This window comes from Schistocerca piceifrons, chromosome 2, assembly GCF_021461385.2.
Source record: "Schistocerca piceifrons isolate TAMUIC-IGC-003096 chromosome 2, iqSchPice1.1, whole genome shotgun sequence".
Taxonomy (NCBI): domain Eukaryota; kingdom Metazoa; phylum Arthropoda; class Insecta; order Orthoptera; family Acrididae; genus Schistocerca; species Schistocerca piceifrons.
The window spans coordinates 467,113,500-467,140,848 of record NC_060139.1 but is presented as its reverse complement, the minus strand read 5'-3'; the positions used below and the strand labels follow the sequence as shown (position 1 = coordinate 467,140,848).

The window sequence follows — 27,349 nt, the reverse complement described above, 5'->3', positions numbered from 1 at the left end:
ATAAAACTTCCTGGCAAATTCAAACTGTGTGCTGGACTGAGACTCAAACTCGGACCTTTGCTCTACCAACTGAGCTACCCAAGCATGACTCACGACCTTTCTGCACAGCTTTACTTTTGCCATGTCTCTGCAATATCATTTCTTTCATGAGTGCTGCTCTTGCAAGTTTCGCAGAGGAGTTTCTCTGAAGTTTGGAAGGTAGAAATGAGGTACTGGTGAAAGTAGAGCTGTGAGAAAGGGTTGTGAGTCACGCTTGGATAACTCAGTTGGTAGAGCACTTGCCTGTGAAAGTTCAAGTCTTGGTCTGCCACACAGTGTTAATCTGCCAGGAATTTTCAAGTATAAATGTGGAAACCACTAAATACAACATGTTAGCTTTCAAAAAAACTGAAATCAAGATTGTGTCTGCTCGATTTGCCTCTGTCAGCAAATAAGAGCACAGAACATGTGATCTTGTCAGCCAACAACAGCTCACGACATGTGACCTAGTCAGCCAACTGCTACATGACATTTCATTGCATGAACACACAGACACCTTGAATTTCATAAAAATTGTAGCACAAATAAAATAGGAATGATTAATGTTTCAGATTAATAGACCAACAGTACAGTTACAAACAAAGCTATGCCTTCCTATATAATATTGTCTGTTTCTTCCTAAAAGTGTGCTTAGGCTAGGACCAAGAGCATAGCTTAGATTGCTGAAAGTAAAGCAATGACATTTATATTCTTTGTTGTCACAAATATTTTGCTGTTTTTTCCAGATACATCACAATTCAACATTTCATGATTTCCAATGGTGTATTTAGACTGAAGGGTAATAGCACAGATTACATTACTGAGTGAAGCAATGACATTTATATTCCTTCCTGTCACAGATATTTGGCTGTTCTTTCCAAATATGTCATGATCTACACGTCATAATTTTGAAAGGTGTTGTTAGACTGGGAGGTAACAGCACAACTTAAATTGTTGTGAGTGAAGTAATGACATTTATATTATTTGTTGTCACAAATACAGAGCTTTTTTTTCTGCAAACATTACACAACATATGAGGATGTGGTTAGGGTGGGATCCAAGCACACAGCTTAAATTGGCACAGCTGAGTAATAGTTACAACCAAGATTATAAATTTTCCTGTTGCCCTTGTACACAGAAATGAAATTTATAATCTTGGCTGCCACAAATATTCAGCTGTTTTGTTTCTGAATAAGTTGGAATTTCTCAGGGTGTCGTTAGGTTGGGCCCAAAAGAGCCCAAGCTAAACTGCTGGGACTCAAATGACTGTGTATTAAATGAAATATATATTATTATATCATTGAAAATTATATAAATATATTATGTTGCGAAACAGTGAAAGAAATAATTGTGCTATGACTGTACTGTTTACTATCCAAAATCGAATGCAATGCAGGCATGCTTGGATAGGTTGCATTATACTGAATGAATAAAGCAAATTTGTGATCTTGGATGTTGGACCATAATGTCTCCCTATGAAGCATAGACTGCCCAAAATGCCACACACTGGTTACATTTATGCTGAATGAGGAAACATTTTGAGAGAACAGAAAATGTGGAAAAGAGTTGCATGGTCAATATGCAATGCACATTCAAGCAGACTGTATGGGACTGTACTTGGTTCAGTAATTCACAAATGTCAGCAAAACCTCTGAGTTCTTTGCCATGTGGATCTACACGAATTATGGAAAGACAGAGAGAGAGAGACTTATCGAAAATTTTGGCTTCTCTAAGCGTACAGTGACTGACTGGTCTTTCTTCTACTATCAAGTGCACACAGAGTGGGGGATTAACAATTTACACAGGGACCAGGGATGAGATGCAATTTGAGAAAAGCAAACACAGCAAAGGATGTAAAATCATCAGACAGTAGGTGTTCGGTGGAATTCAGTGAGGGTCCAAGAAAGCCTCCCTTGAGCCTGTGGAAGCATGAACTAAGGAGGGCTTGATAAGAATAACCAATCTAAAGATTCTTCCTGGGGAAAATGATCATAAGTGACAGCTAGAAGTTAGATGACATTATAGGTCTGAAGCTTTTCAGTACATGCGAGGGAACTTTGTACGTCTGACAGATTGTTCTGTTCACCCACAGTGTGTGGAAAGAATGTGTTGAGACATCAGAGGTGTCATCCCACGATATAGTCAAAAGTCCAAACATTTTGTGGATTGTCTAGATGAGTACATGTTCTGCCAAGCATATCACTCGAAAGAATTTATCCACAACGCAAAACTGTTATGCAATAGTTCCTTCAGAGAGTTCTGCAGGCATCACAAGTGACTACAATTCTGTGCCTTTCAGGGAAACCAACGCTTTCACTTTCTTCACCATTAAATGCATTTGAAGGCATGGCTTTGCTTGTTACTACATTGTTTGTACATTAATTTGAGACATTAACCATTCCTGTTAGATTTGTGCTGCTTGTTTAATTTTTTGGTGGCATTTGTATGTTTGAACAACTAATAAGTAATGTTGTAACCGACTGAATAGATCAGGCGTCCTGTGCTGTGATTGGGTAATTGAAGCAAATCAAGCAGATGCCATCTTGATTTCAGTATTTCCAAACCTAACATACTATATTTGGTGGTTTTCATATTTATATTTGTGTATTATGAAAATTTGCAGTGACAGTGACATGCCGCATTAAAGATCTCTCCAAAAGTGTTGTTTTTGTCTGATGTGTTGTGCTGGAGTGGCAGGAAATACGTCATCTGTCCAGGGTAACAGTACTGCACTTATTTATCAAAATAAAATAAGTAAGCTTAAATCATTTGCAGCACACCATCAGTTTGGCACAATGAGAGAAACTGTATGTTTACTGTCATGCACCGCACATGCGAATTCTTGTTCAGAATGAAAGTAGGAGTAACTGGGGTTCAACATTTCAGCTTCATATGGCAAATGATCGAAGAGCACAAGTGATTCACAAAGAGTCTTTCCTACAGTAAACATTGAGCTGCTCCGCTAATGACAACACCACAAGGACAAAGTATTGGCAAGGTTCACATTTTCTGGGGGGTAACCAAAAGTTAATACCTCTGGTCACTTCACTCTCCATACTCATCACCCCCTGTTGAGCTCTGAAACTGTTTTCATAACTCTATAGTGCTGACAAGTGTGCAGAATTAGATGTGGGATCTTAGATAGAGTGGCTGTCCAACTCTATTACAAATGCCTGTAGCAGCGAGAATGGTACTATGGAGGACGGTATTGAATTCTGTGATGTTACATGGGCTGGGGCACACCCTCACCCAGGAAAGTTCTGGATTTGACAAAGTCTTAGAATGACTAGTGGGTTGTAATGGTGGAAAGACAGAGAATTAGGTCTTAAAAGTGCCCTCATTTAAAGTTACTGAGCTTCTTCCATAGAATGCAGTTCTGATAGCAATTCTTCAAACAGTATAATTATTCAATCAAAAGTCAAAACAGGTCCAAACAAAGCATTGGGGGCAGATGTAAGGAACCTTTGTCATCATCCTGGCCAACACCATCATGGACATAGTTTGCCTCCCTTCCTCCAGCTGCTTATGAATTGTTAGCACCGCATCCGTGTTGTCTAGATGACTGTATGAGAACCTGAACAGTGTTGTGTGGCAATGGACAAAAGTAAGGGGGAAGGTACACACAGCATCACACCTTGAAGTGCACAACATTTTCCTTTATGACTTTCTCCACATTTGGAGCATGCTCTTAGCATGATATAAAGCTGATTAGTGGTCACAGAACTAATGAAACAGGTCACTTCATTCTGTAACCAGTGTGTATAATTAATGAATAACCACACTGCAGTATATTTGTTTATTAGTTGCTAGTAAATATGAATTACTCCAACAAGAAGGATAATCTACATCTAACACCAAGAAATAATATTTCCATTCATATGAAATGTACACATTTGTGACCCTTAGCCTGATTAGAATTACTTGATAACTGACATCTATCACTTGGTGCTACAGTGTTGCCACATCAGCTACCATTCAGTTAAAGGCGACACACAAGCATGATGGGTCACTTCACAAGTGCTGAAATGCTGTTCATGTAATGTGGAGCAATGTTGGAAGCTGCTGCCATCAGGTACGGTGGGAATGTGAGATGCCCTGTCCAAAGTTGATTTCAGAGGACCAATGACTGCAGGCAGTGGGTTTTGTAGCCTTCAATTTACACTTGTCTTCTAACCTTACCACAACCTCTTGATGTGCAATGTATATGAGAAAATGGCAGGCAGCAACCTGCAGCAGAATTATTAATCATGCTCGCTTTGCTCATGGTAATTAAAGATGACGTGCACAAGCAAACTCAAGACAGAAAAACTTCAATTTCAGTGATAAAAGCAAATTGCAACATCTCGCTTTTGCTAGGTGGCTGACATGATTCCGACGAATGAACAGTCCTGGTTGGAACTCATTTACAGGTTACAGGCAACACAGGCAGATTCTCAATGAAAAAAGAATGATAGGAAGAAAAATAAGAGCAAAAATATTAAAAAAATTATGCTGAAACCAATTAATTGAAAATAATAATAATCAGTCATTTTGATAAAATAATATTACTAGCCGACAATGAAATTCAAACCCATGACCTTTTCTATCACAGCCTGCAACTTAAACATTGCGCCAAAGAAGACCTTTGAATGGTAACCTTATATTTATTGATCTATCAAACCAGTTACAATGATCTCTTCAGTCATTTAATATTCTTTTTCTTTCAAGTGTCATCAATTTCACCAGTATCTTGACCATTTTTAATTCATCACTCTCTCTAACACAAAATACTTTCAGAAAGGAATTGAACATAGTTTTACCTATGCAGTCATTTTTTTAAATCATAGATTTTTGAAGAACCATCTTTATATGCTTCCATGATCTTATTTCTGTTCTCACCTTTCTCAGTCTGATTAATAACGTCAAGCTTCTGTTGTATTGCAACATGTTTACGTTTCACTTCCACTTTGTTTTGAGAGATGCTTGTTTGAGAAAGCATCCCCAAAACAATACACGGCATTACTGTAATTGTGATATGGAACAGCACTAATCACGACTACACATTAAAACACCACTTTTTAATTTCTGTAGACACCTGGTGCACAACATATGCTGTCTGACAGGTGACTGAAATAACTGTTCGCACTACACAACCTGAAATTGTTGGCCACTGCCGAATGTTACCAGATTCCACTGAATGTGTCCAAAATATTCAATATGCATGAAGGAATGCCAGATTAATGAACGTGCTAGACTGTCAGGTGCATGGTTAATGGCCCTTTACTGTTTCAGGGATGATAGAATAGGCCCAGTGTGTCACTTTGAGGCAGGAGTCTTGAAACAAGTAAGTTGAAAGTTATTACAGAAATTGAGAAAAATCCATATTTATTGTTGGGCTGCTGATTAAGACATAAATCCAAATAGATATATTTGTACATTAATTTTCTTTATTTGTATAACTTTAGATGGTGGCACAAAAAACTGCACACCCATGTGAACAGGCCTGGCATTGTTCGACCACAACAAGAATTCTTGCCATGTCTCAACTGATGATGCACACACAAGACCCTTGATACGACCCCAGGAAATGAAATTAAGTGGAGCCACACCAGGCAATTGAACTGACCGCAAAACATGACCTCCTCTTTCGATCCATCTTTCTGAAAACATTGGATAATGATATTCACTAGCAATATTGCAAAGTTAGTTGCAATATATGTGTGTATGAAAATGAAATGAGGTTATTTCTAACATTGTGGGAAGTACATATCTCATAAACAGAGTAGACACGAGTAAATAAAAGTCAGAAGGAAGTAAGTGCGGGCCTATTACCCAATCAATAACAATATCTTGCCAAAAGTTCACTGCCAGTCTGTGTTGGTGACTTTTTACAACATGGGGATTTCTAAGACACACACATTTGTTGAAAAGTTTCTCTCTAGTGCAACACAATACATCCAAGGAAAGTACATACACAAGAAAGTGAGGACCAACAATACAATGCTGCAGCATATATTGGCTCAAAGTGATATAAGGTCTGAAGTCAGCATAAATTAAAGCTTGTTCTCTATATGAATGGCAGGTGCTTGGCAGCTCTTCCCATACTAAATTTCTAACAGTACCATGTGTGACACCTATTTCTTACATAATATGATATAAAGATATTGTCCGGCCTTAATAATTTAGAGTACAAGAACAGAGCACTGCACACGCCCAAGTTCAGAAGTGTCAGTATCCACAAATCTAGCAGTCTGTGGAGCTTTACGTTGGTGTTTACATCATCAAATAGAAGCAATATAACAGTTAGGATACAGTATATGTCGAGACCCCTTGCAGTTTCACACATATCATTTCTTTTGAAGATCATTAGTCGAGCACATAGAAATGGTTGAAATATTAGAACTCCACGTCGGTAGAATTACTACAACAATGAGTGTTTCACATCTGTTTCTATGGCTGAGTGGACAGGCTGATGGTTTATGAATGTTAAGGACGAGCGTTCAAATCTAATGGGAGTCGCCTGTGGAGGTAATATTTTAAACCTTAATTTGCTACAAATTGTGCACTTGTAGGCTTTTCTAGGTTTCATATTCTTTCAAAAGATTCCATTTTATAATGGTCTAACCTTTAAACAAATAGATAAATGGTCATAGTAAAAATATTGAAAATGGATGTATTTATTTGTAATTACTTCGACTGCCATCTGGTGTCTCTCTCTATACTTCTCTGCTAAGAGAAACATGTCAGCTGATTGGCATTTTTTTAAAGTCTTTACATGATGTTTATACGAGTGAGTGGATGTGTCCTTCAATATCTGTTGTTTCTAATATTTGTTCTTTACCTATGGTAGGCATATTTGACCATTACACTAAAAGGAAGAGATCAGCGCCTCCTTGGTAGTGTTTCAGCTTACTGTGCTGGTAGCTGTAGTATTTATCGGATAGAATCTCACTTGCAGCCTTTTTTTTTCATGTTTCTTTTGAAAGTTCATGCATAGTTTTTTATCTTGATTAATTAATTAAGCTAACTATGACAGTATATGTATTCTGCCTGTGACCTGAAAATTGTAGAGGTTAGATGAAACTGTGTAAGGACATTTGATTTGTTAACTCTAGTTGGTCATTCAAGATGTAGGTTAGTTTGTTGTGAATGTGACTGTATATTTCAAATTCATACAACATATTCACCTGTACTCCTTTCTCAGCAATGAAGTTTTATTCAGGTCTCTGGCCTGACAAGGAGCACCTCTGTCCTGGGTCCATGGATAAACCACGAAAATCCGCCACATTATGCCACACACAAACAGACCTGACCCGTGGGCAGATCAGGAACACTAGATCCGACAGGCAGGGTCTGCACATTAGTGAGAAAAGATGGACTTCAAATTGGCAGGCCTGATCCATTAGGGATACCTGCAGAAATGGGCTGCGGTTTTTGGCCCGTCACAGAAATCCATAGGTGTGGCCAGCTATTCATGTGTCACAGACACCATGTTGATGAAATGAGACTGCGGAGATTGGATTTAGTTTTTGTTATTAAATTAATTTTTTTTTACTTTTTTCAGTATTCTCTTCAGTAAATCTGAGCTCCAATAACAAAAAAATAACCATCCTCGGAGGGTGATATTCATCTGACCTCCCACAAAAATAAAAATTATCTTCCTTGGAGGGTGATATTCACCTGACCTCCCATAAAAATGCAAATAATGCAGTAGCCTATAGATTTGTATTTTGAAATCAATATTGTTGGCCTAATAACTATGTGGGCCTTTTGCAGAAAAATGAAGTAAAATAAAATGAATAGCAGGCTACCTAAAATAAAATGAATAGCAGGCTACCTACAGCTTCAGTATCACGTCAACATGCCATTGGCATCAAGAACAACTTGGATCCTTTGAGGCACAGAACTGAAAAGTCTATGGAAAAGGTCCTCATCCAAGACAGTTCTCTCCCATGAAAAATGAACCAAATCCCATAGGGCATTCACAGTTCCCAGAGGAGGGTTGGGCCAATTGCCCTGCAGAGTCTTCTTAAGCTGAGCCCACACATGCTTTATAGGACTGATAGCAGGTGACTTTGGAAGCCATGGAAGGCATTGAATAATATTCTCTCTCCTTTGAAACCAACCCTGAATCCTAATGCTAGTGTGTGATGGGTGATTATCATGTTGGTAAGTGAGGCATCCTTCAGGGTACCAAAGTCGAGTTTCAAGGTTGTTGTTGTTGTTGTTGTTGTTGTTGTTGTGGTCTTCAGTCCTGAGACTGGTTTGATGCAGCTCTCCATGCTACTCTATCCTGTGCAAGCTTTTTCATCTCCCAGTACCTACTGCAACCTACATCCTTCTGAATCTGCTTAGTGTATTCATCTCTTGGTCTCCCTCTACGATTTTTACCCTCCACGCTGCCCTCCAATACTAAATTGGTGATCCCTTGATGCCTCAGAACATGTCCTACCAACCGATCCCTTCTTCTGGTCAAGTTGTGCCACAAACTTCTCTTCTCCCCAATCCTATTCAATACTTCCTCATTAGTTATGTGATCTACCCATCTAATCTTCAGCATTCTTCTGTAGCACCACATTTCGAAAGGAGTTTCAAGGATGATTAAATTTTCAGGAAACATTCACATCATGCTGAATGCTGTTCTGAACAAGCCCAGATGAGTGGCAAAATAACATTCTGGGCTGCCCTGACCAATTCTTCGTCCTGTCTCCAAACAGAGACTCTTGGTCTTCCAGATATTGGACATCTCACTACCTCAACATTATCTCTGAATCATCTAATCCATCTCCTTGCTGTGGAAGCATCCACATGATAGTGACATCCTGCCTCTGATGCAGTAACACCATTTCCAAAGAGAGCAATTATTTGATCATGAACATTCAAGTCAGCTATTTTGAAGCAGATCTATGACACATACCAATAGGCTGATACATTTCTCTTAGCTGAAAACTATAGACACCAGATGGCAGTCGAAGTAATTACAAATAAATACACCAAGTGAGGTGGCGCAGTTGTTAGTACATGGGACTCACATTAAAGAGGATGACAGTTCAAGCCCATGTCTGGCCATCCTGATTTAGGTTTTCCATGATTTCCCTAAATTGCTCCAAGCAAATTCCAGGACAGTTCCTTTGATAGGGCACAGCTAACTTTCTTCCCCATCCTTCCCCAATCTGATGAGATTGATGACCTTGCTGCTTGGTCCCCTCCACCCAAATCAAATCAATCCAATCAACCAAACAACAAACAAATAAATAAATACATTGATTTTCAATATTTTTCCTATGACCATTTGTCTGTTTTTTAAAGATTAGACTACTATAAAATGGAATCTTTTGAAAGAATTTGGAACCTAGAAAAGACTACAACTGCACAATTTGTAGTGAATTAAGGTTTAAAATATTACCTACACATGTCTAAATAAATAAAATAAAATACAATAAAATAAAAAGAATTGACTCCATTTAGATTTGAACACTCATCCTTTATGTTTATAAGCCATCAGCATATTCACCCAGCCATTGAAACAGATGCGAAACACTTGTTGTTGTTGTAATTCTACTGATGTGGAATTCTTATAGAGTCATGTACAGTAGCACTTCTGAACTTGGACAGGCACAATGCTGTTCTTGGACTCTAAATTATTTGGGCTGGTCATCTTTTTGCCTCTCATTGCACAACTAATGAAGTTTTGATTTAAGGCTCCTCATCCAAATGAGTATGTACTATTTTCTCAAGGTCAGGCATCTGTATAGTTTGTTATCCTCCTTAGTCACAGCATTTGGAGTACAAGCTTGTCTTATTTTAGATACGCGTATGAACAGTCTTTGAAACATACCATCTACTCAATGTCTCCAACATCGGTACATGGCCCAAAGAAACTTGTCAGCTTTCTATAGTTTCTATTTGTACACAAATCACATCTAATAATCCTGTAACTGGGTAAAACACTATTTGCTATGGGCAATCACTGTACACTTCAGTTTGTAAACACTAATTGAGCTCTCACAGATCTTTAAATCTGGATGACAATGTCTGTGTCCTCATCATGCCAACTGCAAGACAATATTGCAGTTTTGGAGTTTCCTGCCCCCTCATCCCTACTTGCTTATATCTATACTGTGGAAGTTATCTTACCCTATAATATTAGAAAATAAATACAAAATAAAACAATCTATTACATAGAACAAACAATTCATATTTCCTCATACTGAAATGGCAGAGTGATCCCACAAATTTGGCTCATTTGATTCTGGAACAATGTCACTTATCACAGATTGATACTACTGTTCTATGCCGTCATACTTGAAAGTTTGTGTCATCATTGTCATCACAGAAACATCCAGTAGCAACAAGTCCATTAAGATTTTATAATAAAATGTCATAACAGTCAATTTATCACTAAATAAGTCAGTGAAGAATGCTAGCAATGCAGTTATCACAAAAAATATATGAGTTCATTACATCATACCTCTGCCTAGAAACAGTGTCAATACTGCAATCCAAGCATATGCATTAGAAGTGCAGTTTGTTTTTTGGTTGTTCATGTTATTCTTACCAACCTGTGTTAATTCTTACAGACCTGTGTTGTAGCGCACCAAAGTGAGATGGCTGTCATGGGAGGAACATAGGCACACATTCAGTGATTTTCAATTTGCATTTGAAAAGGAAAAAGACAACAGAAATTCATAACGAAACATCGATTTCACATGAAAATCACACACCAGCATGGGAGATTGTGAACAAGTGGAAAAGGTTGTATCAGTGCAGTCATATAGATATGGAAGACATTTATCTTGAAGATGATCACCACTGACAGAGGAGCCAAGGATCACTACAAAGCTGAAAACTATCATGTTATCTGATAAGGGCATTATAATTCAAACAACTGTCAGATAGGTTGGTATTACTGTAGGTTTAGTGCACAAGATCATGCATGATTTCACTCAAAAACAACAGGACATATCATCTATTGCAGAAATGTTGATAATGTGCGAGGACAAAGAAAACAAGTTTTTTCAGCCACACAGTGGAGGAATGTTAAGCTCGCCGATACAAAAATGAAAGAAAGAAGAAAACAACTGTAATACAGCTAATTTCTCATCCACCAAAAAGAGGTAAAGACACAGTTTGCTCCTGGAAAATGATGCTAGCTTTGGGGATTGTCCACGACTCTTCTTCACCAATTACACAGGGAGGGACACAACATTACTGAAACCTCCCGACCATCTGCAGCCTGAAATCAAGCAGAATCGCAAAAAAGTCTGCAACCTCTGCATAACCATGTGTCCATGCACTCTGCTCAATTGTCCCACTTCATTCATGCCTAACCTATAAAATCTTACTACATTCACCTCAGTCACAGAAACTAGAACTGCGCAATTTCTTTCCCTTTCAAAAAGGAACCACAGGCTAGAAACATTTTCTGAGCAGTGGCGAAGTTATCTCAGCAGTTGAAAAATTTTTTCAGACCCAAACTGAGGACCTACGGTCATGGTATATCACAGATTATACACTGCAGGGGGAAAAAACGTGAACTTTCTGGGTATTATGTGGAGAAGGACTAATAAATGTGAAAAAGTTGAGATACCTGTCTTTTCTCCTACCCAGTGGTATGAAAGATACAATGCCCCTTGTAGAAATAGTATGTCAGACAAGAACAACACAAATAAACCAACAATAAGGCTTGTACTTTTGAAGTATAACAGATCAAAAGAAGCATAGAGGAGGATGACATGTACTTGTAGAAGAGCCCCTGTTGACATGTTACACAATGTGAGGCAAACAATTTGAATGCCAAGAGAAAAGCTTATGTACTGGAGGAGAATAGTTTCCATCATTACGTTTTTATTTATACTACAATGACTGTGTACAACAATGCTTCCAAGTAGAGTGTTTACTGTAGCTTTCTTTAAGCTGAATACAAGAACAAAAACTCATTGTTTCAACTATGACATAATAAATGAGCTTTTTTTTTACAATTAAAGAACCATAAATATTTTAACCAATACTATCACAATATGGCAGGAAGTACTGAGACACCAGAATTCCTTTTAAAGTTACATATTAGAAGCAGTGAGAATAAAATGTTATTAAACAGTACAGACCTGTGACACAAAATGGGGTGGTTCAACTTCAGGGGATGTGCTCATGTAACGCAGAATAACTTCATCAGGTAGATTCAGCCACATCTCTGCGTCATCCAAAGGTGAATAATCAAATGGGCCTATCTTCAACATTCTTGTCTCATTATTGTATACTTCCATCATCTAACAGAAATGAAGACAGAAAAAAATCATTCCACTTCTCTTGATAATCATAATTTAGATACAACAATAACAGTTTCCGATCACACAGAGTATAAAAACAACTGATACACGCTAATGATCAATTGAATTAGATGCACCTCTTTAGAAATGTATATCATCACACTCCTCCTTTCAAAGTTGTGACTTGTGGTATGGACATCATAAGACACCAAATGTGTTGGGGAGGCATGGTGATCCTTGACACTCAGAGGTTGCTGAAACTCATAGAGATTGGTCACAGAAGGTTTCTAATATGCACACAACCTTTTTAATAATATCAAAATCATATGTATATGGTTTGAGGTCAGATTAAATCAGACATCAACAAAGTTTCTTCACAGCCTTGGACTGTTTCATCAAATGGCTGACAATTCAGAGGTGAGGAGGTATTGCATCATCATGCTGAATGAATAGGTGCTTAACATGCTGCTGTAGGTGAACAAATGAGCAAGGTGATAGATCAGGAAAATCCTGTGATACATGGTGACAAAATGTACCACTGGTTCCATTTTACTTCATGCAAACAGGCTCCTCATGAAAATACCAACACTAGACTGATCTATTAAGAAAGAGGTTCATTACTTCATGTGACATGTGCATACTAACTTGTACGGTCATTCATCACGTAAGGTAACAATTTCCCATATTTTGAACAAATAACAACAGTTTCCTGTATCCACACTAATCTCAGCAGTTTTAATATGTTATGGAGGTTTCTGTATGTGATACCAGACAGTGCTTATGGCTGCTGTGGCTCCTCCAAAGTTACAACTTTCAAGCACTGAAGTGGCAGGTAATCTGCTGCCCTACTGTCTGTCTACCACTACAAAATGAGCTGTTTAATCGAGTGTGACCTCCTGATTACTCCATGTACTTCAAGTGCTGTTAAGTGTTTTGACATGTGAATACAGTTTCATTTATTATTATCCTTTACCTTTTCTGAGAGTTGTACAAGGAGCAAGTTGAAGTCTCAAACATAATTTCTTTTGCTGACAAAGAACTTTGATTTAATTTATCATTATTCTTCTCATACTGCTGCATAACTATTAGATATTTTATTTGGTAGGCATTTATTCCATTATATTGCATGGTTTGCTTGAAAGTACTGTACTGGAGCTACATACTTGTATTTCACTCTGTCATTTGGATCTGCAACCCTGAGATACTAAGCATAATCATGTTTAACGGTATCAGTGAGAAAATTCAATTCAAAAAACTATTAAATTATAAGGAACTTGGTACTAGAAATGTACTTTCCCCCAATGTGTTTTTCTAGGCAACTATGTGGGAGCAAAGGGTTTGCATTCAAATTATGATCATGCAATTAAATCACAAGGCCAGATTCTGTGTATCAAAACTACAAAAATTTCTCTACACCGGTTGCATTTTTGCAATTGTGCATTTCACTAAGGGTCATTTTCATTGCTGTTTGTCTGTGAGGAGCATTATTCTCAAACACAGTCTTTTTGATCTTATTTTGTCAGTTTCATAATTTTACACATTTGCAGATCACTGGATGATCTGTCCAAATCAGGAACTGTCCATATTTTCCCATTTTGCAGCTAAATTATTATTTATAGGAGTCAGACTTGTTTAATTCCACTGTCCCTCCCAACCATTAATTTCCAACCTTCAGTTCTTCTACCAATACTTTACTCCTGGCTTTAAAATCACCTTTAGCTGTTCTTGGGTCTTTCATTAACTTTAACTTCACTTTCTCCATGAATCAGTAGCTTTCCTGTTAAGTGCTTCTCGTTCATTATCCTTTCCATACTTCTTACTTGTTTGTTTAGATGAGGCTGTTCCTGCTTGTGTGCAGGAACAGCTGGGCAGGCAAGGGAACAAGTGGGTAGGGGAGGCCAAACAGATGATGCACAAACATCCTTGATTCATCATCAACACTCCTTCTTTCACAGTTGAAAATTGGTGACCCAACGCACAATCCTGTTAACAGTCTGTCTCCATTTTTCCCCTGTCTTCTGCAACTCAAAGCCGCTGGCCCCATGTTTAGTGTATCTTCTCCTTTATCTGATCTATCCATTGTTGCGGTGGTCTTACCTGCAAGCTTTCTTTGCCTTTGCTTTGCTTTGCCTTGGGTGATCATCTTTTCCATGTTATCCTCCTACTGTTGAATTACATGACCAAAGAACTGCAGGATTCACTGGAAAGAAATACTGGATGACCTCTTCCCCAACCTGAGTTCTTGAAAGATAGATTTGTTGGTCTGTTTGGCCATCCATGATATTCTCAGCAGCCTCCTGTGCATCCACATGTCAAAAGCATAACCTCTTTTGTGGTCTCCTCCAGTTATTGTTCATGTTTCAATGCCATAAAGAAAAAGAAGAGGTAGAGATTTCAGCACTTTCAGTTCAGCATGTCTGGTTAGGGCTCAGTCTTTCCAAATCACTGTCAACTTCAATGCAGTTTCCCTACCCAGATCAATCCTGCATTATATTTCCTGTGTGGGCCACCCTCTTTCTGAACCATGGAGTCCAGACAGACAAAGTGATCCACTTCTCCATATTCAGATAGTACATCTGTGACTGTTAGTGACTCACCTCTGTCAGTTATCGCAATCTTGGTTCTTTTTCTTATTAAATGACAATCCAAGTTCTTCACTTTCTCTCTAAATTCTATCCAGTGGTTCCTTCATTTCCACTAGTGATTCTGTGTACAGTGTGATTCCATCAGTGAATCTTACATTACTGGTTCTTCATCCTCCAATTTAGATCCCACCAGTCCTGCCCTGAAAACTTTTCCTCATAACTTATTCTCTATAAACATTAAATAGAACTGGTGACAGAATGCACCCCTGTGTAACTCCTTTATGTGGTTCAAAAGGGTATGAAATAGTTTTATCTAGTCTTATTATTACTTTACTATCAGAGTAGAGATTTTTGATAAGCATAATAAGATGATCAGGAATGCCTATTTCTGCTAGTATGCTCCACAGTTCTTTCCATCAAACACCGTGGAAAGCCTTGCTATAGGCCAAGAAACAAAGAACTAAAGGTGTTATTGAATTCCTTACATTTTTCAATTACCTGCCTGACACCGAGAATCTGCTATTGTATTTCTTTATTATGCACAAACCCAGCTTGCTGTGGTGGTATTTCTTTATCAAAGTAAGTTCTCGTTTGTTCTTGGATGACATTAAGAAGAATGTTGCTAGCATGTGAAATTAATGAAATGGTTCTGTAGTTCTCACAACACTGTGCATTTACTTTCTTATGAAACAGAATCGCTACCGGTGTGGTAAAGTTCTCTATTAGATTAGACATTAGATTAGTACTTGTTCCATAGATCATGAATACGACACTTTGTAATGATGTGGAATGTATCAGGTTAATAAAAGGTATCTACACAAGATATTACATTACACAAAATATTACATGACACTCAAATTTTTAATATTTTTTTTTTTTTTTTTTTTTTTTTTTTGTGCGGTTGGGGAGATTACCCACTTATTATATCCAAAAAATCATCTAATGAGTAGAAGGAGTTGCTATTAAGAAATTCTGTTAATTTCCTTTAAAATGCTATATGGCTATCTGTCAGACTTTTGATGCTATTAGGTAAGTGACCAAAGGCTTCCGTGGCAGCATAATTTACCCCCTTCTGAGCCAAAGTTAGATTTAACCTTGAGTAGTGAAGATCATCCTTTCTCCCAGTGTTGTAGCCATGTACACTGCTATTACTTTTGAATTCGTTCGGATTGTTAATAACAAATTTCATAAGTGTATATATATATAATAACAAAGATGATGTGACTTACCATACGAAAGCGCTGGCAGGTCGATAGGAACACAAACAGACACATACATACACACAAAATTCAAGCTTTCGCGACAAACTGTTGCCTCATCAGGAAAGATGGAAGGAGAGGGAAAGACGAAAGGAAGTGGTTTTTAAGGGAGAGGGTAAGGAGTCATTCCAATCCCGGGAGCGGAAAGATTTACCTTAGGGGGAAAAAAGGACGGGTATACACTCGCACACACACACACATATCCATCCACACATATACAGACACAAGCAGACATATTTAAAGACCCGTCTGCTTGTGTCTGTGTGTGTGTGTGTGTGTGTCTATATATATATATATATATATATATATATATAATAGAGGGAAACATTCCACGTGGGAAAAATATATCTAAAAAGAAAGATGAAAGATGATGAAACTTACCAAACAAAAGCGCTGGCAGGTCGATAGACACACAAACAAACACAAACATACACACAAAATTCTAGCTTTCGCAACCAATGGTTGCCTCGTCAGGAAAGAGGGAAGGAGAAGGAAAGACAAAAGGATATGGGTTTTAAGGGAGAGGGTAAGGAGTCATTCCAATCCCGGGAGCGGAAAGACTTACCTTAGGGGGAAAAAAGGACAGGTATACACTCGCACACACACACATATCCATCCACACATACACAGACACAAGCAGACATATATATATATATGGCAAGTCATTAATATATATTGAGAACAGCAGAGGACCCAAGACCAAACCTTGTGGCACCCCATTCTTGATTGTTCCCCAGTTTGAGAAATCACCAGTTTTTAGCATATTATGTGAACTGCTTATTTCAACTTTCTGCACTCTTCCAGTTAGGTATGATTTAAACCATTTGAGTACTGTCCCATTCATACCGCAGTACTTGAGCTTATCTAGAAGTATTCCATGATTTACACAATCAAAAGCCTTTGATAGATCACAATAAATCCCAACAGATGACTTTCGGTTACTCAGAGCATTTAATATTTCATTAGTGAAAGTATATATAGCATTTTCTGTTGAAAAACCCTTCTGGAAACCAAACTGTTTCATGTTCCATTATTCCATGTGCTGCTGCATATTTCATGCATGATTTTCAAACCAAAATCGTCACAGGCTTTGATCATTTTAGCAGCAATGAGGCAAGGTCCAGGTACTTTATTATTTTTCAATTTATCTATAGCTTTTTTGGACTTCTTATTTTTAAGATATTGCATTCCTTCTCTGCTGGAGACCAAGTTTTCCATTTTCATCTATGCACAACTTGTTGCAGTATGTTCTCCACCAACCAGCAGCTAGTTCAATGTTGGTTATAGTTCTGCCATCTTCATCTTCTATAACCCATGTTCTTGGTTTGAAGAATCTCATTAGTTTCTTTATTTCATTGAACACACACCTGGTCTCATTTCAATCCCAGTGTTTCTCAATTCTCTCATGTTTCACTGATGTAATTATTTTTGTCCCTCTAGCAGCTTCTCTGTATTAATGCCAATAACTTGTGGTACTGCTGAGTTCCCTGTAATCCTCTCATCTTCAGTACTTTTCTGTGCTTAATGATATTTATGGTTCCACTTGTAAGCCAGTTATTTTTATTCTTCATCTTTTTGCTATCCTTGACTACTTCCTCAGCTGTTTTAATTAATGTCTCCTTTAACAATTTCCGTTTCTCTGCAGATCTCATATTACTTGACTGACTGGTCAAACATGTTTCTTAGACTCGATTCCTAAAAATTTCAATTTCAGTGTTTTGCTCAAGACTTTTTGCTTTTGGAGGCATCCCTTTACAATTCAACACTTCCATTCTCAGTTCAAGACATAGAAGCAGATGGTAAGGACCACAGTCAGCACCAGGAAGAGTCTTAATGTTTTTAACTGATGATCTGCATCTTAAGTCAATCAAAGAATAGTCTATCTGATTACAGCATGTTCCACCCGGTGAAGTCCAGGTGTAAAGTCTTCATGGACAGTGCTGGAAGCAGATGTTGAGTGTAACAAACTTATTTTCCTGATAGAACTGAATCAGTTGATCTCCACAGTCATTTCTTTTGCCTAAATCATGACAGCCAAGTACTTCATTTGATGAATACCATTTCTCTACGTTAGCATTAAAAATATTCTTCCATATGGTAACTCCCTTCTTGGGTATTGACTCTAGACAGATGGAAAGCGACTCATCAAATTCTTCGAACTCTTCCACATCAGCAACGAAGTTGGTGCATATGCCCAAATTACATTTAGCTTGCAAGGTCTAGTGTTGAATTTCTCTAGTATTATTTGGTTACTGACAGGCTTGTACTCAATCACTGCACCATTACATCCCTTCTGTACTAACAAGCAACACCATTGATGGAGTTATCTGACCTACCAGAAAAATACGCTGCATTATCATTAAATGTTTTGAAGTGCCCAGTGCCTTTCTAGTGAATCTCTGCTAATCCTAATACCCCCATTTTAGTTCGATGGTGTTCCCTTCACACAATCTGTATTTTTCCAGTCTGACATAATTCTTGAACATTCTATGTCGCAATCTTGTGTATATTCATTTGGATGTTCATAGTTTTGCTTGTGGCTGCCCCTCCTTCCCCGGTCACGGAAATCTTCCCCGGTCCTGGAAATCTGACTGGGGGACTATTTATATCTCCAGACTGCCTAATAGCAGGCAAATCCATGAGGGTTTTCTTGTGAATAAAACAATGGGTTGGTTTCCCATTGCCTTCCTCTGTCTGTTGGAAATATAAAAGAAAATATACAGGACCAAGCAGAAGTAGTTATCGTGGATAAGGAGGTAGGACAAACCAAGAGATCGCACAGACAAGGTCACTAAATCCTTGAAATAGGACTACTCTCTAACTTAATAAATACTTTATTATGCACATCTTTACCCACAACCAGGTGTCTTTCCATAGTCAGAATTATCCACACTGAAAGAAAGTTCTGTCTGCCACCTGCCCCCAAGTACAAGTTGTGATGTCAAAATATTTATATATCATGAATTTGATCTGTGAATGGACAATTAATCTAAATCTAATTGGAAAATTCCTAAAATCAGAACCCAGATAGACTGGTATTGTAGACCACTTGTTACCATGGAGCAAGTGGATTTTAATTCCATCCAGTTCATCTACCTCATCTGCCAACCAAAAGTTGCACACACCCACATTGTTTATACTCATAAATTACTGTAAAAAATAAAGAAAATATGTGCATTTTATCAGCATTTTATATCATTATGAATAATAAGTAGAGCTAAGAGTTTGTTGGAGGCTTTCCTGCTAGTAAAAGAATACAGGGAATAACTCAAGTATTAGTGACTACATTTTACTCACTCTTAGTTTACTACACAGCTGTCGTGCATGCCGTAGACCTTCATCTGGTCCTCTGTCTTTGTACACAGCAGGAAACAATTCACCAGTCTTGACATTAATTCCTGAAAAACATATTCTTGTAATATTACTACAACAATGCCTAGCCATATGGGTTAAAATTTGGATGAGAAAAGTATACTGTATACACTGCCGTCAGAGGCATTAAAGCAATGTGAACATTGAAGAGAACACAATGAAAACTTTTGTTACACGTAGTGTACCACATTATTTTGTCAAAGAAAAAAAAATTTTAGGTATGATGGAATAGATAAAAAAGCACATGTCTAGAAGCAATGTATTTTACCTTATGATTATACACATCCAATATGGCGGTCAGAATTCAAAGGCAACATGATACTCGTCTCATATACATGAGGGTGAAATACTTATAAATGTGAATTTTTGTTCTATGCATCTTTCTGTAAACAGAGAGAGGTGCAATTTCTGTTCATTGTTGCTTTCATTCCAAGTGATTGTTCTTCACACCTAGAATGTTGTTGTACCACTTATTTAGTCAGGATCAAGAGCAGAATCTTCAGAGCAAGGGATATTGTCATCTGTTGCACAATGCATATAATCAAGTTTTCACAACAGACAATGTACAACCATTCGAAATTTTGAAAAGACAGTTTGGGGACAAAATCTTCAGAAAGACTCAAGTATATCCATGGCACAAACAGTTTTTATGAGGATGAGAAACAGTTGAAAATGCAGCTGACCAACATTGTCTGAGGACCAGCACAGGTTGGCTACTCAAACTTGGAAAAAGTTCCCTGGGAATTCCAGATGTGAGGTGGAAGAGGTGTCAAGAAGCTCCTGAAAAATTATTAGTGAGTGGGGAGGGAGGGTGGGGTGGGGGGTGGGGGGGGGGGTGAGTAGGGCAGCATACCATAGTAATGACTTTTCTTTCCTTTTCTTTCTTTTCTTTCCTCTTGGCTGAACTATACACCAACCATAAGCAGTAGCTTAACCACAGTTATCACACATCGATAATTTATATGGGCTAAAATTCATATAATTAAGGGGCTCCGGAAAGGCTCAAAATCATGAAAAGTTCAATTTTTACTTTTTTGCGTTTTCTGAATCTGCAGACTATTACCTTTTAATAGATATATCATTTATTCAATTCCGAAGACTACAACTATTTTTAAATTTTTTTTGAAATGTGTTCTACATGGGCGTGACCCACTGTGGCGCTGTTAAACTGCTGTCAAATGGTGTTATTATTAACGTCCGTGTTCATCAGGTACATTTTAGTGATGTGAGATAAAGTATGTGTTGTGGCTAACCTGTGATGGTTCAATATATATCGCTGGTGTGATTGTCGATTGTTTCATGTTTATTTACTCTGTTGTTATCTCGAAAATATTCGTAATTAATTCTGTTTCTTGAGTCACTGTTTTGTTGAAGTATAATAATGAGTAAAAGTAAAGTTATTAGAAATCCTCTGAAGGCTTTTAAGAAAAGGAGAAATGTTGGAAAGCCAAAGGTATGTGTTATTACTGTAAACAATAAAGACGATAACCAAGTGAGTGAACCTAACCTCTCAAGTACACCTGCCCATAGCAGTCAAAGTGGGAAAGAAAATACTTCACAGAAGAAGCTTGGTTCAATGGTGAAAACTATGAATGTTTTATGGGCGAATCGGATGTGAATGAAATATTTGATATGTCGGTTCTCAAAGAAATTTTTTCAAACTGTGTAAGATGTATTCATTGTAGTGAAGCTGGTCTGGAACTCTCCATAATAAAGCACGTAGGACTTGCTAGTGAAATACAACTGAAATGTGATAAGTGTTCATACATGACCACCTTTTGGAACAGTGTTGCAGTAACTGCAACTGAAGAAAATGGTAGCAAAATCTACGAACACAACATTAGATTTGTTTATTCCTTGCGTTCAGTTGGTAAGGGTGCTATTGCAGGTGCAATTTTCTGTGGCATCATGAATCTTCCCAATCCCCCAACTAAGTTTACGACCTATAATAAATTAATAGGGTCTAAAGTAGAAGATGTCTGTATAGAATCTATGAAGAACGCTGTGGAAGAGGCAGTATTGGAAAATAATGGTAACAGAGATTTGACTGCAGCGTTCGATGGTACCTGGCATAAACGGGGACACACATCTCTTCATGGTGTAGTATCTGCCACCAGTATGTATACAGGGAAAGTTTTAGATGTAGCAGTAATATCAAAGTATTGTAGATGTCCACAAAAATATAAAGGTACACATGAAAATAATTGCAAAGCTAACTATAGTGGCAGTAGTGGAGAAATGGAAGTGGCTGGTGTTGCCAGTATATTCCAGCGTTCTGAGGCGTGTGATAAAGTGCGATATGTTAATTACCTTGGTGACGGTGATTCTAAAAGTTTCAAACATGTTCAAGGACTGAAGCCCTATGGTGATGATGTAGTGCAGAAATTTGAGTGTATTGGACACGTACAGAAGTGAATGGGACAAGACTTCGGCGACTGAAAGCTTCGTACAAAAAACAAAAACTCAGTGATGGTAAAGGGTTGGATGGGATGGGAAGGGAAGGTTAACTGACAGTGTAATTGACAAAATACAGAACTATTATGGAACGGCTATTAGGCAAAATACACAAAGTGTCGACAAAATGAAGAAGGCTGTTTGGGCTCTTTTTTTTCATACTTCTTCAACCGATGAAAATCCCCAACATAGCTTGTGTCCCAAAGAAGAAGACAGTTGGTGTAAATATAACAAAGGATTGCTAACTGGTGAAGTGTACACTCATAAGCATAGTCTGCCTCATGCAATAATGGAGGTGATAAAACCTATTTTCAGAGACTTAGCAGCACCTGAACTGTTGAAAAAGTGTATTCACGGAAAAACTCAAAACCCCAATGAAAGTGTAAATAGTGTTATATGGTCGAGAATCCCTAAGACTGTATTTGTTGGAATAGAAACACTTCACTTTGGTGTGTATGATGCTGTTGCGACTTTCAATGATGGCAACATTGTAAGGTGCAAGGTATTTAGAAATATGGGAATGAAGATAGGTTCTAACATGGTACGAGCGATGCTTGCTTTAGACAAGGAACGCCTTCGGGCTGCAGACAGGGCTGTAAAGAGTCTAGAAATACAAGCAAGAGTAAACAGGAGGAGAAACAAGAGGAAGTTGGAGGAGGAGTTTGCAGAGGATGAAGATAATCCATCCTATGGACCTGGAATGCACTAAAAAGTTAATCCAATCTTTGTCGCTCGATTCCCAAAACTTTTATTTTCTCATACTAATTACATGTTTCCTAAGGATCTACCAAACATATTTGTTTCAAACTTTCAGTAAATGTTACACAGTACCTTCTGCATAATTTAACACAGCCTTTTTCCAAAAAACTGTATATTTTTGAATATATAAATAAAAAATTGCAAAAAAATGTTGTGAATTTTCATTACAATTGAAAAAAAAATCATCTTTAATAACTGAACTAAAATTTTGTAAAATCCCTGTGTTAACTTGTAGCCCATATTCCAATAAATAATCTGTAAAAAGTTCAACTTCCTACCTCAAATACTTTGTGGGGAAAGATGTAATTTATAAGCGTTATTTTAACATTGCAAGTATAGGGCGTTCCGGAGCCCCTTAATACACTTTGAAATGCACTGATGGAAAAAAAAATTTCCCAAACAGACAATTAATATAGTCATGAAATTTTGGGAATACGTTTGTCTAGGTAACGTATTTAAGGGATTACCACTGCACGATCACAGGTTAATGTAAACGCAAGATAAGCCGTTGCAAAAGTCAAATTCAGTGTAACCACCAGAATGTTGAATACAAGCATGTAAATATGCATACACTGTGCTGTACAGATGCCAGATGTCAGTTTGTGGAATGGAGTTCCATGCCTGTTGCAGGTGGTCTGTGAATACAGGGAACAGGGATGGTTAATGCCTTTGTGGATGACACTGAAGTTGTCGTGACTGGAGACAGATCTGCTGATCGAGCAGCCCAAAGAAACATGTCAACACACTGTTGAGTAAGTTGGGTTACAACAGCAGTATGTGGGCAAGCGTCAGCCAGTTGGAAAATGCCCCCCTGAAATGCCGCTCATGAATGCAAGCACAACAGATCGAGTCACCAGACGGACGTACAAATTTGCAATCAGGTTGCTTGGGATAGCCACGGGAGTGCTCAATGTCATACAAAATTGCACCCCAGGCCCTAACTCCAGATGCAGGTCCAATGTGTCCAGCACGCAAACGGGTTGTTTGCAGGCTCTCGACTGGCCTCCTCCTATCCAACATGTGGCCATCACTGACACCGAAAGAGACCCAGACTTCATCAGGCAACACAACAGACTTTCATCTTGCCTTCCAATGAGCTCTCACACAACACCACTCGAGTCACAAACAGCAATAGTTTGGGGTCAGTGGAATGCACGATACTGGGCGTAAGTTTCGAGCTGTCCTTGAAGTAACCAATCTGTAACAGTTCGTTGTTTCACTGTGGTGCCAACTGTTGCTCAAATTGCTGCAGCAGATGCAGTATGATGTGGCAGAGCCGTATTCTGAACACAATAGTCTTCCTTCTCGGTAGTGCCACGTGGCCTTCTGAAGCCCAGTCTTCTTGCGACCGTACATTCTCGTGGCCACCACTGACAGCAATCATGTACAGTGGCTATGTTCCTGCCAAGTATTTATGAAATATTGCAGAAGGAACATCTAACTTCTCATAGCCCTATTACATGACCTCTTTCAAACTCAGTGATGTATTGATAACGGCATCTATGACGCCTTAAAGGCATTCATGACTAGCATCAACTCACTATGTTCAAGCTCAAAGCAAACCTGACTTCCATTCTCGCAATGGTGCAACTACCGCCGCTCTTATGTGACTAGCGCGAAATTTGAGTACACATTATCTTTCAGATGTAGAAACACACCTACCAGCTTTCATTTATGTCTTACAACTCCCTCTTGTTGCTGCGATTTTTTGTCAGTTGTTAAGTATTTTAAAATTTGTGATTTATAAAACTCAATAATTTTAAAATACTTAATAACAAAAGAAAAAAAATAAAAATCTGTGATTTATAAAACTCAATTTGTGACTTATAAAATTCAATAAAGTTGACAAACTGCCTATTGGCTTCTGTCTCGGGTTCTCCGGCCGACATTCATCTGATGATTTTACTGACGTTTTGCCAGCCACTCGTGCTGGCAAAACGTCAGTAAAATCATCAGATGAATGTCAGCCGAAGAACCCGAGACAGAAGCCAATAGGCATTTTGTCAACAAGTGGCCACAAAAGCCTTAACATTTTCAATAAACTTGACTATAAGAAGGGATCGGTTGGTAGGACATATTCTGAGGCATCAAGGTATCACCAATTTAGTATTAGATGGCGGTGTGGAGGGTAAAAATCATAGAGGGTGACCAAGAGATAAATACACTAAGAAGAATTGTAGGATGTAGGTTGCAGTAATTACTTGGTGATGAAGAAGCTTGTGCAGGATAGAGCAGCATGGAGGGCTGCATCAAACCAGTCTCTGGACTGAAGACCACAACAACAAAAATCAATGAAATTCAATTTCAGTGCTAGGTTAAAAATGCAGGATTCCAAAAATTTCCTGAGATTTCGCTGTTTTTTCCTGAGAATTTCAGGTTTTGCAGGCTTTCCACAAGAACTGCCAGCCTGCAGTATGACTGAGGAAAATATTTGAATTGTCAGCCAACTTAATGAAGAAGACCACCAAATAATAGTTGCTGAAATAGCTACAGGTGCTCACGTGATCATTATTGCCATCCTTAGATTTCAGAAATGTCTGCAAGATGGGTGCTTTGTATTCTCACCACAGGGCACAACTTTCATCATCTCAATGTGTGCAAATGACTGAAACACTACCAAACTGAATGGGACACCTTTTGCACCAGATTGTGACCTGCAGTGAAACACGGGTGCACCATTACAGCAGGGAATCGAAGAAAAGCAGCATGGAGTGGTGCAAATAGAATGAATCTGCATCCATCAAAGCCAAAAACTGTCACTCCACAGGAAAGACTCTTACAACAGTCCTTTTTTTATTTTAAAGGTGTTGTTCTCATCGATTTTGTACATGAATGCCATATTGTACATGCTGCATACTGCTGCCAACTTTTGGATCAAACACAATGTGCATATCATTACAAAAGTTGCGCATTTCCAATCTGGGGATTTGATTGTGCTTCATGACCATGCTTGACCGCACACATCTGCCTGAACTCAACAAACAATTCAGGAATTTTATGTAGACAGACTGAAGTGTCGAGTGAAAATTTGTACGAAGGCCGGGAACCAAACCCAAGTCTCCTCCTTACTAGGTAAGTGTGTTAGCCACAAAGCAACCTTGGCACAGCGGTTCACACAACTGCACAGATTACCCTGGCATGCCTCCCTCCTCAATCCAAATTCTCACTGCCATCCCAGTCTACTTTAAATTCCCCCTTACACACAAACAGAATTGTCGATGTTCTCCACATTCTGGAATAGCACCTCAGCATTGAATGTACATGAGGGATCTAGCCTGGAACCCAGGTGCAGGTACTTATACATATGAAAAAACACAATTTCAGATATGATTTTATGTATACAAACTTCAGTCTATACTTACTTTTATTCATTGCATTCAGTCTATACATAGTTTTGTTCATTGCAGATCCTTGAAGTACACAACAATGTTTACATAACATACACGTATTTTACATATTTTATTGCAGATGCTTAAAAGCAAAAGTGGATCCAGTACACAGGCTGTTTATGCTCCACTGGTTCCATCTACTGAAGTTTCTTGACCAGGCAACAGCGGCTGATGAGAGCATATCGAACAAGGCAGTGAATGTGGAACACCCACCTTCGAAAAAAATTTTGAGGTAGGTGTATTTGTTTACATTTGGTTTTAGGAAATGTGATTATCTTGCCAAGGCACTTTCCCAGCACCACAAGTGTTTTAAACTCTTCTCTAACCCCTCTCCCATGTACTGGACATCCAGAGACAGCTTGGCAAACTATAGGTTCCATTTGCTGTAGGTTCTCGACGGTTTGTGACCCAAGATAAGTGCAGTTCCCTACTATTGTAGGCACTGTTTCTTGCCAAGTGTACATGTGCTTTCTTCTCTCGGTTAACAAGTTATGCAGTGTACAAACAGCAAGTGTTATTACAATAACTTTTTCTGGGTGTAGATTAATGGTGGTAAGAAAAATCCTTAAGTGACGGGCAAGAATGCCGAAGGTGCTTTCCACTAGTCTTCGTCCTCATAACAACCTATAATTTAAAAACTTTTCTTCCTTAGTTGTTCCCTTCAAGGAACACAGCTTCATAATGTAACTCAAAGGGAAAGATTCATCTGCCAGCACAACCATTGCAGTTGTAATGTTTGTGTTCCCTAGCTTTCTGCATTTAGAGATGTTCAGAGTAGATTGGTCCATAAGACTCTACCATAGATTGCTTTTTGAAAACACTCCAGCATCACCAACGTGCTCATTAGTTCCTACACCAACATACAAGAATTTGTAGGTAGCATCTACCTTGGCAAATAAAATTATGGTGTTAAAACATTGAAAATGAGACAGTCACTAGCTTGTGGACATTTGATTTGAATATGTTTTTCATCCCTTGCCCTGTATCATTATAATAGTTCCATATTTTCCTCAAAATCATTTGCAATTTGTTCCCACTCTTCTCTGCTTGTGGGTACCTGTAAATAAAATTAATGTATGTCTAAAACAGTATGTAATTAATGGTTTTAATTTGGCATGAAACAGAGGCTCAATATGCTTCCCAAAATGAGACTGAGGTTGCTTACAATGAGCCACAGCCCCAGCAACATGAGCAGCCACCCAGAAAGAAAAGAAAAGTATCAACAAATGTTCTTCTAGAGGTCAACAGAATGTTGTAGGCAGTGG

General features: G+C 38.3%; 1 protein-coding gene across 3 annotated transcripts in view; it reads right to left on the bottom strand.

Annotated features, from left to right (window-relative positions):
• The window catches only part of LOC124777049 (protein N-terminal asparagine amidohydrolase-like), a 137,641-nt gene that overhangs the window by 12,110 nt on the left and 98,182 nt on the right, over window positions 1-27,349 (bottom strand). For 2 of the 3 annotated variants that reach the window (XM_047252317.1, XM_047252318.1), the window contains 2 exons: window positions 19,408-19,508; window positions 12,105-12,266 (listed from right to left, as the gene is read on the bottom strand). In XM_047252317.1, the coding sequence (XP_047108273.1) occupies window positions 12,105-12,266; window positions 19,408-19,508 (263 nt within the window). Of the gene's footprint in view, window positions 1-12,104; window positions 12,267-19,407; window positions 19,509-27,349 lie in introns of those variants that run through there. The other variant, XM_047252319.1, reaches the window with a different exon arrangement.